Below are 12,076 nucleotides of genomic sequence, written 5' to 3' on the forward strand. Positions count from 1 at the left end.
TCTGAATCAGACCCAGTGAGAAGAACTTTTGAATTCACCTAAAAGAATATATCTATTGGATCATAGTGCTGTCTCTTGTCATTAATAACATAAAGCCTAACATTTCTGGATATCCTTCTGCATCAGTATCCAAGATTTGGTTTCCGAAAATAGCAGCAAGCACAAAGCATTATTGGACCCACTGAACAATAGTGCTGGTGCCCACTAGATCCCTCTGACTTAATGTCCATTGGATCCCATAGTTTTGACAGGAAGAATAGAACTAAATACAGTATTATTCTTTCTACCAAAACTACTTCTATATGAGGCTTTACTGGATCATTTTATTTCCATTTTTGTCATCCCAAAAGTAAAAATAACTACCAGAAATGTGGACGCAGCCTTATACAATAATTGCACATCGCTTCTTGCCATGGGATAAGATAAGGCAGCATCAATAGTAAAAACTTGGTCACACAGGGTTAATAGCGGTGGTAACGGAGTGAGTTACGCGGCATAACGCGGTCCGTTACAGCTGGCATTAACCCTGTGTGAGCGGGCGCCGGGCACTGACTGCAGGGGAGTAGGGAGGGACTAATCGGACTGTGGCCGTTGCCGATTGGTCGCGGCAGCCATGACAGGCAGCTGGCGAGACCAATCAGCGACTTGGATTCCATGACAAACAGAGGCCGCGACCAATAAATATTGACAGAAAGAAGGACAGACAGAAGGACAGACAGAAAGACGGAAGTGACCCTTAGACAATTATATAGTAGATATAATAATTCAATGGATGTATACAATCTCTGTAAAAGCAAAGCCAATAGCAAAGTAAACCATTACCTCTATAGAACGTGATAGAATGTGATATCTTTGAGTAGACAGGGGTTTACGATTAAAGGAGATGTCTCATAATCAACATATATCTACTAGTCAGGTGCTAAATGTATGAGCTCTGTGAGAGAGTGGGGATCTCGACGTCCCTTGTGTACTGTGTATGAAGAGTTAGTGAGCATGTACAACCAACTCTCCTATAGACAGCTGTTAATGGAGCAGTGGTCACCAATGATCAATATTGCTTCTTACACATAGGGGACTTTGGGCTCCCTCTACTTATGGTCATGGAAGTCACAGCAGCCAAACTACCAGCAATAATACATTCACTTATCCTGTAGACAGGTGATAAATGCTAATTACAGTGCCTTGCGAAAGTATTCGGTCCCTCTGGAACTTTTCAACCTTTTCCCACATATCATACTTCAAACATAAAGATACCAAATGTAAATTTTTGGTGAAGATTTAACAACAAGTGGAACACAATTGTGAAGTTGAACGAAATTTATTGGTTATTTTCAATTTCTGTGGAAATTCAAAAGCTGAAAAGTGGGGCGTGCAATATTATTCGGCCCCTTTACTTTCAGTGCAGCAAACTCACTCCAGAAGTTCATTGTGGATCTCTGAATGATCCAATGTTGTCCTAAATGCCTAATGATGATGATAAATATAATCCACCTGTGTGATAGTCTCAGGGTTCTGTGTGAAGCACAGAGAGCATCATGAAGACCAAGGAACACACCAGGCAGGTCCGTGATACTGTTGTGGAGAAGTTTAAAGCCGGATTTGGATACAAAATGATTTCCAAAACTTTAAACATCCCAAGGAGCACTGTGCAAGCGATCATATTGAAATGGAAGGAGTATCATACCACTGCAAATCTACCAAGACCCGACGGTCCCTCTAAACTTTCATCTCAAACAAGGAGAAGACTGATCAGAGATGCAGCCAAGAGGCCCATGATCACTCTGGATGAACTGCAAAGATCTACAGCTGAGGTGGGACAGTCTGTCAACAGGACAACAATCAGTCGTACACTGCACAAATCTGGCCTCTATGGAACAGTGGCAAGAAGAAAGCCATTTCTCAAAGAGATCCATAAAAAGTGTTGTTTAAAGTTTGCAACAAGCCACCTGGGAGACACACCAAACATGTGGAAGAAGGTGCTCTGGTCAGATGAAACCAAAATCGAACTTTTTGGCAACAATGCCAAACAATATGTTTGGCGTAACGGTAACACAGCTCATCACCCTGAACACACCATCCCCACTGTCAAACATGGTGGTGGCAGCATCATGGTTTGGGCCAGCTTTTCTTCAGCAGGGACAGGGAAGATGGTTAAAATTGATGTGAAGATGGATGGAGCAATTTTTACAGATCCTAAGATATTGTCCTTTTGGAATACCCTTTTTCAGGGACTTAGGGTGACAACTCTCCCACCTCAGAAGGGAGTTAGGGGCAGTGGGTTTGCGATAGTTCTTCATGATAATTTCACCACCCTCACCCCTCTGGACAAGGACATCAAGGAACGCAAGCATCGATCTATTAGCCTCAAAGGTAAATCGTAGGCCCAGATCGTTAACCTTTAGGCCCTCCACAAAATCACCAAAATCAATCTCAGTGCCTCTCCAAATGACGAACACATCGTCAAGATAGCGCAACCACAGCGCTATTCTGTCATCTGTGATAGTAGAGGCGTCTTTAAACACGACTTTCTCCTCTCACCAGCCCAGGAGCAAATTTGCATATGTAGGCGCACATGGGCTCCTCATCGCAGTGCCCCTGAGCTGGTGGAAGTATTTGCTGTAAAAAAAAGACATTGTTAATCAAACAGAATTCTAGGGCCTTCAGTATGAACTCATTATGTCTCTTAAACTGGCACCCTCTTGTTTGCAGGTATGAGTCTACAGCCATTAGACCCCTATTGTGAGGGATAGATGAATATAGGGCCTCAACGTCAATGCGCCCCAAAATCATGTCAGTGTCTAAGCAAATGCCGTCGAGTTTCCCAACGAGGTCAGTCGTGTCGCGCACGTACGAGTTCAAGGCCATAAGTACCTGATCAATATAAAGGCCAAGATTCTGTGTCATACTATTGATCCCTGCCATTATTTGGTCTGTTCTTTAAAGGATTGATACCTTTATGAACTTTTGGCAGGCAGTAAGTGGTAGCCATAGTGGGATGGATAGGGATCAAAAAGTCTCTCTCATTGGTGTCTAAAACACCCATCTCATAGCCCTCATTGACAATATCCTTAAGTTTCCTCATGATCTCATCAGTGGGATTGCATAACAGAGTTTCATACCCATCTGAATCTGCCAGTAGTGATATACAGAGAGTCCTATACAGGGAGGTGTCCATCACGACCACATTGCCCCCTTATCGGAGGGCTTAATTGTGATACTCTGATCTTTTTCAAAATTATTCAAGCTCAGTACCTCTTCCCTGGAAAGATTCCGTCCTTTAAAGTTCACTGATATAGGTAATCTCAGGAGCTCTTCCGACACCAGGTTAACAAAAACATCAATCAAGCTTATGTCACCTGTTAAAGGGAACCTGTCACCCCAAAAATCGCGGGTGAGGTAAGCCCACCGGCATCAGGGGCTTATCTGTTGAGGGCAGAGCAAAGTACTGCAGTGCGCAGGCGCCGGGCCTCTCTGACCTTTCCGGCGCCTGCACACTGCAGTACTTTGTTCTGCCCTCAACAGGGCAGACAAAGTACGTCTGCGCCGGAGCCGTGGCTGAAGATCAGAAGAGGACGTCTTGGGATGAAGATGGGAGGCGCCGCAGCGGACCAGAGACGCCCATCCGACCGGACCAGCAGCGGGACCGCCCCTGGGTGAGTATAATCTAACGTCTTTTTCTCCTCTTTCAGGTAACATCGGGGGCTTATCTACAGCATTACAGAATGCTGTAGATAAGCCCTTGATGCCGGTGGGCTTACCTCACCCGCGATTTTCGGGGTGACAGGTTCCCTTTAAAGGTAGCATTTTTTAACTTTTATTTTTTAGGGAAGTGAACGGGCCATCCCCTCTATCATTCGGGTTGGCGTCCCCCAGATGGAATAATAGACGCACATCAGATAACATGCTGTCGGGGATCACCAACTCTGTTGATGTTTTTTCTCCTCCTTAGCAAAATGCTTTTGCCACCTGAGTCTCCGTGCAAAAAGATTAAGATCCTTAATGGTTTCAAAGCTATCATAGTCTGTTGTGGGGACAAAAGATAATCCCTTACTCAGGACACACATTTCGCCTACTGATATAGGTCGTGAGGACAGGTTAAGGACTTGGGGTTATAGGGTGCGTTGTGGGGGTTTTGTCTGCTCCTGAGAGGATAGCTCAATTCTAAAAAATCTCTCTGTGGTGACCTCTTGTTCCCTCCACCTCCTCTATTTCCCCCTCGTCCGCCTCTGCCCCTTCCCCTTTGATGTTTAAACCTAGTATCAGAATCGGAGAACTCTGCTTCGGACGAAGAAATATGCGTATTGGGTACCTTAGAGCTGCGGTTCACCGCTACTGAATAGGCTTTATTTTCTTTAAACTCCAATAGGTCCCTATTATAGTTGTTATGTTTCCGCTCCTTTAAATGGAACTGGAATCTTTCCAGGCTATTTTGAAGAGCAGTTTCCTTTACGGCAAAATTGGGCTCACTAGGAAATTTTTTTGTAATCTCAATATGTTCTTTCAGAGATTCATTCAATTTATTCAACGTAATTTTCTCCTCCTCAAGGAGTATTCTCATTAACCTTATAGAGCTCTCTGTAGCTTCCTTTTCCCAGTTAGCTAACAGACCAGGACTATACCTAAATCCCAAAGTGAGAGAAATTCTTAGATGTCGTGGGACTATGCCTGCCCTAATATAGCTATCCAAGCTTTGGACCTCCCACCAAGAGGATATTTGGTCCCTATATGTTTTTGTCCATTCCTTGAAAGCCGTATTGTAGGATGGAGTATACCTTTTCTGTACAATAACTCTGTCCAAAAAAAGTCCCTAGCCTCAGATACCCAAGCATTAATATCTATTCCTGTTGAAACCAGCTAGTAGTGGAATCCAACTAATATATCATATATAGCGATTTTGATTAAATAGTAACTTTTAATTATTTATTAAAATCTGCAACTACCATAAACAACAAACAAAAAAAGAAAATTTGTGCAAGGTGCGAAAGACAAACAACAATCAAAATATTGCTGGATGCATCATACGCAGATGGAGTATTTATATTATAACCCCCCTTTATCTGCTGTGCTTAGATTCCTAATCACCATTCCACCCTTAATAATAACCAAATCTGAAATCAAGGTAGCAGAATAGGGGTATGTGTATGTACCATAGGGATCAAATCAGATTGAGATTTAATAATACTAAATCACCCCTAATCTGTGCGATCTCCGCATAAAGGGATGATCAGACACCCATTTCTGTGTAAATAAATAGGTAAAATATATCCACAGTAGAGGAAGCATCTCAAATGGGTGCAGTTTATACCAGTCCAATGTACATCCTCTTAGGGCCCAAAACCCTCCACAGAAAAAACCCTCTTTTGAGACCACATCAAATAACTAGGGCCCAAAATAAACAGGGGTTAACAATGTCAAACATATCAATGTAACGGTGATATCAATTAATAATGCAACTATTTTACAGCTTATGCATATTCAGGAATTACCACCTTCCCCCTTTAGAACCTCAAGGGGATTGACATAATGAAACAAGGCATCCTAGAAAAACTGGAAATGTCTCACCCGCATTAATGTCACAGGGACATATCCTTCATCTGGATACAGCGGTGGACCACTTCAAAAGACCCCCTCCCGACGTGTTTCGCTTATGCTCTTCAGGGGATATAGTGGGGCTAGCAGTGCCATCGTAGAGACGCTGTAATAGTATGTGGGCAGGCGAGAGTCCGACCTAAATACTCGCGCCCTGCAATCAAATGCTGCCATACCTCCGGTCATTACCGTGTGTCACTTCCGCCCTTGCATCACATGTAAGTTCCGGAAGTATAACATGTGGAACGCAAATGCAACCCGGAAGTTAAAGAAACTATACCTCCGGGTTCATTGTGGAATGCAGCGCTGCTATAACAACTAAGCGCAGTCCATGGGTACGTGCATGCGCAACGCGCCGCTCTATACTATACCCAAATGGATTGCTTTCCAAAGGAGTTGCCCCTCATTTATAACAGCGTATATGATCAGCTACTGGGCATTATCATGTTATAGATCATAAAGAACACAGTCTATAACGGTACCACCTTGCCATGTGCAGGCTTCACACCAAGGAAATCACTATATAAGGGATCTAGGACAGAACGCTGTAAGACAGGGTTATTTGGAAGAAAAAGTAATATCCCAAAGGATTCCTAAAAGAGGAAGAAAGGAATCCAGAAAGAAAGACCGTCTCTGGATACAGACAATATGGGAAATGAGACAAATTTTTTAGTTATAAGGTGTGAAGAAACCAGATTGTATCTTAATTACCCAGACAGCTACCTTTTTGCAAACCAATAAGAACTGACTTTTCATTTGTATATTGGCTTGTGGATTTAAGTGTTTATGTCTGGTGGTTCAAGAAGACAGACTTGTAAACTGATACCATTTAACATACAGTGTAAGTCTGTAATAGTGACTTGTACATAGTGCATTTATCTTTGCTTATTGATGTGTGCTGATATGCTAATTGTGCATTGAATTCCAGAACTAGCTTGGTGACTTCTAAAGCAGAGAAGGAAAGACTGTGCAAATAGATTGAATGGTCAAGTAGTACTACGTAATCTCATCACCATTGTTTGCCATATCTTAAATAGTAACATAGTAACATAGTTAGTAAGGCCGAAAAAAGACATTTGTCCATCCAGTTCAGCCTATATTCCATCATAATAAATCCCCAGATCTACGTCCTTCTACAGAACCTAATAATTGTATGATACAATATTGTTCTGCTCCAGGAAGACATCCAGGCCTCTCTTGAACCCCTCGACTGAGTTCGCCATCACCACCTCCTCAGGCAAGCAATTCCAGATTCTCACTGCCATAACAGTAAAGAATCCTCTTCTATGTTGGTGGAAAAACCTTCTCTCCTCCAGACGCAAAGAATGCCCCCTTGTGCCCGTCACCTTCCTTGGTATAAACAGATCCTCAGCTAGATATTTGTATTGTCCCCTTATATACTTATACATGGTTATTAGATCGCCCCTCAGTCGTCTTTTTTCTAGACTAAATAACCCTAATTTCGCTAATCTATCTGGGTATTGTTGGTCTCCCATCCCCTTTATTAATTTTGTTTCCCTCCTTTGTACTTTCTCTAGTTCCATTATATCCTTCCTGAGCACCGGTGCCCAAAACTGGACACAGTACTCCATTTGCGGTCTAACTAGGGATTTGTACAGAGGCAGTTGAACTAAAGGATACTGGGTAGTTCTAAAAATAGCCTACATGCCTTGGGTATAAAAAGACTCAGAGATCACATCCTGGGGGAGTCGGAAGTAATACAGAGCTACGAGCCAGAGATTCTGAAAACCACCCAACAGACAAGAGAAAGGACTGCAGCCAATTCATCATGGCACCATCACGAGGGACACTGATCTAGGATTCTATAGGATACAACCTACGGGTTTTCGGCTCTGGTTGGAAGGACACAGATCTGATCCAGTGACCATCTCTGCACCATGGATATGTTTGGAGAAAGCCAGGGTTGGGACCCGCTGGTCGCCTGGTTCCATGGAGATGGTCAGATAAGCCAGGTGGTGTCTCTTGTGTCAACTGGCTTTGGACCTTGTATGGACTCTATGGACAGTTCTTGGTCTTCTCCCTATGCTTGTCGTTACCCCTTCTCTGTGCATTCATCCACAGATGGAGTAGCGACCCTGGGAGCTCTGACATCATATCCACTAGCTTATGGACCTTTTATGGACTCTATGGACAGTTCTTGGTCATCTCCCTATACTTGTCGTTACCCCTTCTCTCTGCGTTCATCCACAGATGGAGTAGCGGCCCTGGGAGCTCTGACATCATGTCATACTGGAAATACGTGGAGACGCAGTGGTATTTTATATGCGCCCATGTAATCAAGCAATTGCAGCCATGTTGGGATTGTTCTGTTTGCTATTGTGTGCTGTGGTTCAATAAAGTATTGTCACACTGTTTTACCTTAACCCTGTGTTGTCTGTGTAGTGTATTGCCCACTGGGAGATAGAGTGGGCGTTCAGTGGTATGAGGCGTGGTCCATGCAGTCTTGCTAAAGACAGCTGGGCCAGCGAACGAGAGCACCCATAGACCCCGTTTCTTCACATAAGGTAGTCAAACCGTACGTGCGCTTCACAGACCGACCCCTCAGGGGCCCTTTCGTGCATACAGAAATAAAAGTCAGGACAAGTGGGGGAGGTGGGCCTACAATTGCCCTAGTGCATACTATAGTATCTGCACCCTGCCTAACGCGGAGGTTGGCACCCTAAAACCTTGGCAGTGGCACCCCCACTCGACGACGGCTATCCCTCTCTACAATCCCTAAGTACCACTGACCTATAGGAAAGAAGAGAAGGAAAGTTGGTCATTAAGACCCTTTGGATGTACCGTCTGTAACCAAAAAATCCATTTGCATTCTTTTTGTAAGATCATTTGATCCCAATCCCCACCTCTACTTGGGGGGTTGATTCTATCAATACCTACAACCCTGATCTTATTCGGGTTACCCTGATGATATCTGTTAACATGATTAGATATAGATGTATCCCTCTTGCTGGCAATGTCACGTACGTGTTCCCTAATTCTTCTACAGAATTCTCTTTTTGCTTTTCCTACATATTCCAGGCCACATTCGCATGTGGCCTTGTATATAACCCCTCTTGTGTGGCAATTGATTGATAAATTGTCTGATCGTATTGATTCTACCTGTGTTATTTCCCACAAATGTTTTACAACTTTGTAGGGAGCCACATGCCCTGCATTTACCACACTTATAACAACCTGCAGGTTGTGAGCCCAACCAGGTCTCATTTCTAGGGGTACAAAAATGACTGTGGACCAACCTGTCCTTTAGACATCTTCCCTTACGAAAAGTGATCTGTGCTGAAGGGAATGCTTTTCTTCAGCAGGGACAGGGAAGAAGGTTAAGGCTATGTGCACATGTTGCGGTTTTTACCGCGGAACCGCGGCGATTTTGATGCTGCGGGTGCGCAGCAGTTTACATTGCGTTTACAGTAACATGTAAACCAATGGGAAACCGCAAACCGCTGTGCACATGCTGCGGGAAAAACCGCGCAGAAACGCAGCGGTTTACAACCCGCAGCATGTCACTTCTTTGTGCAGAATCGCAGCGATTCTGCACACATAGAAATGCATTGATCTGCTTACTTCCCGCATGGGGCTGTGCCCACCATGCGGGAAGTAAGCGGATAATGTGCGGGTGGTACCCGGGGTGGTGGAGAGGAGACTCTCCTCCAGGCCCCGGGAACTATATTTGTGGTTAAAAAAAAAATTAAAATAAAAAATAATGATATACTCACCTCTCAGTGCTGCACGGTCCGGTCTCAGGTTGCTATGCGAGCAGGGCCTGCGGTGACGTCGCGGTCACATGACCGTGACGTCACAAAGGTCCTTCTCGCACAGCATCTTTGGAACCAGACCGCCGCCTGCAGCACCGAGGAGATCGGGACGTCAGAGGGTGAGTATAACCATTTTTTTTTTTTTAACATTACTATTGATGCTGCATATTGCTGCATATGCAGCATCAATAGTAAGAGTAAATCCCGCAGCGGAAACCGCAGGACAAAACGTGATAAATCTGCAGGGATAACTGCAGCGGGTTTGCCCTGCAGATTTATCAAATCCGCTGCGGGAGAACCCGCAGGGACCCGACCCTACGTGTGAACATGGCCTAAAATTGATAGGAAGATGGATGGAGCCAAATACAGGACCATTCTTGAAGAAAAAAAAAAGATTTGTCTTCCAACAAGACAATGATCCCAAACATAAAGCAAAATCTACAATGGAATGGTTCACAAATAAACGTATCCAGGTGTTAGAATGGCCAAGTCAAAGTCCAGACCTCAATCCAATCGAGAATCTGTGGAAAGAGCTGAAAAACTGCTGTTCACAAACGATCTCCATCAAACCTCACTGAGCTCGAACTGTTTGCCAAGGAAGAATGGGCAAGAATTTCAGTCTCTCGATGTACAAAACTGATAGAGACATACCCCAAGCGACGTGCAGCTGTAATCGCAGCAAAAAGGTGGCGCAACAATGTATTAAGTTAAAGGGGCCAAATAATATTGCACGCCCCACTTTTCAGTTTTTCAATCTCTACAAAAATTTTAAATAACCAATACATTTTGTTCAATTTCACAATTGTGTTCCACTTGTTGTTGATTCTTCACCAAAAATTTACATTTGGTATCTTTATGTTTGAAGCATGATATGTGGGAAAAGGTTGAAAAGTTCCAGGGGGCCGAATACTTTCGCAACGCACTGTATGGGACATGGCATTATACAAATTACCTTAATACTTTCTTTACCTAAATAGAACATACAACTATTGATTGAGGTTGAGAATAATTTGGCCACAGCCTTTATTACATCAATAGCATACACTAAAAATGATCAATAACTTCCAACTTAACAAATCAACTTTAACCAAATACTCCAGCTCAGCTACGAAAGCTCAAGCTTGTTAACCCAGAACTTTCTGTCCATTCAGTTCCCTGAACGACTAACTCCCAGGCCATGACTATTAAAAAATGGGAGGGCAGGGCAGCAGCTACCAGGTGATTTCTCACACACAGGCCCCGCAGCGCTGGTGCTCCACCTCATATATACAAACCTGTTACTATATACTTTTAGCCCATCCAATCATAGTACGATCACTGGGCAGAACACTCATCTACCCCAGACACCACCCCATTATTGGACAGCAGCGCAACCAACCACTACCATGCCACTAATGCCTTCATGTCCCCTAAAGATTTGGTGGGAAAGCACCTTTCCCGCCAATTAACCCATTCAGGAGAAGATACATAGCACAATAGATAATGCCATGTGTTCTCCTTCTGAAGGTCCAGAGACCACCAATCTTTAAGCTCTGCTCCCAGTCGCTAAAGCCCCCCACATTAAAATAATGTTGAGTGAACACAACACAATCAATGAGTTTGGCCAACAATCTAATGTGTATGGGGGCCACGAATAATTGATCTTCAGGGGAGGTAAGGATCTGGCATGTCCAAATTCACACTGCCACTCCTTTTGTTGCCCCGGACATAAGACGGTGGCTTTCTCATAGAGTACAATAGAGAGCTCATCCGAAAATAAGTGCTCATGTGTGTTAGAGAGCCGGCTGAGATGACTGCGGCGAAACAACACTATTCTATTGTGTATAGCGGGCTTAAGTCAACCAAATATGCAACTACAGCTACCTGGACGACCATTCTATCTATAGTCATCCTGTGTGAAGGTCAGCACAGGTTCTGGTTGTAGCTGCACCCAGGAAAACAAAATTGAGTTACCTATATAGTAAGCACAATTAAAGTCATGTTTTTCATAAAGCATTGTCAATGTTTTGGAGACTTGTACGTAATCTGCATCACGATTTTTTAACGAATGCCATAAATGTTCAGAATTACACCGGGGTTATTGAATCATATTTCTTTACAATACCTGAGACTGGGCATTAATATTGGCTCCTTGCTTGACGAGAGTCTTGACGACGTCTAACTGCCCAGCGAGTGATGCAATGTGCAGTGCTGTGTTCCCTTTCTGAAAAGGAATTCATAAAAACAAAACCAGCGTTACTATTACTCTTTATTACAATATATCTTACTCTCCTCCTTTTACGTTCTTGCACCATCTGCATATCCTATATCTAGCTACGTTCAACATGAAATCAATTATGTACGTGGTGCAGGTAGGACTCTATGGCAATATGGTGACGCTTGTAACTAGTGGTACATTTAGGCTGTGTGCACACTTTCCGGATTTTTCTCACTTTTTTTAGCTATAAAAACGTTATAAAACCGCAAAAAACGCATCCATTAAGCATCCTATTAATAGAATGCAATCTGCAAATTTGTGCAAATGTTGCGTTTATTTCCCGCGAAAAAAACGCATCGCGGTAAAAACGTAGCATATTCATTAATTTTGCAGATTTGTACAGGATTTCACACTATTAAATGCATTGGGAAGCTCCGTAAAAAAAAACACGAAAAATACGCGCAAAAACCGTGAAAAAAACGCAGGCGGATGTCCAGTTTTGTTCCGGAAATTTCTG

General features: G+C 43.4%; 1 protein-coding gene across 47 annotated transcripts in view; it reads right to left on the bottom strand.

The window, feature by feature from the left end:
- ANK2 (ankyrin 2) overlaps positions 1-12,076 on the bottom strand; it is a 732,820-nt gene that overhangs the window by 251,886 nt on the left and 468,858 nt on the right. For all 47 annotated transcript variants that reach the window (XM_069743800.1, XM_069743822.1, XM_069743806.1 and 44 more), the window contains one exon: positions 11,467-11,565. In XM_069743800.1, coding sequence (XP_069599901.1) covers positions 11,467-11,565 — 99 coding nt within the window. The remainder of the gene's footprint in view (positions 1-11,466; positions 11,566-12,076) is intronic.

Source organism: Ranitomeya imitator, chromosome 1 (assembly GCF_032444005.1).
Source record: "Ranitomeya imitator isolate aRanImi1 chromosome 1, aRanImi1.pri, whole genome shotgun sequence".
Lineage (NCBI taxonomy): Eukaryota > Metazoa > Chordata > Amphibia > Anura > Dendrobatidae > Ranitomeya > Ranitomeya imitator.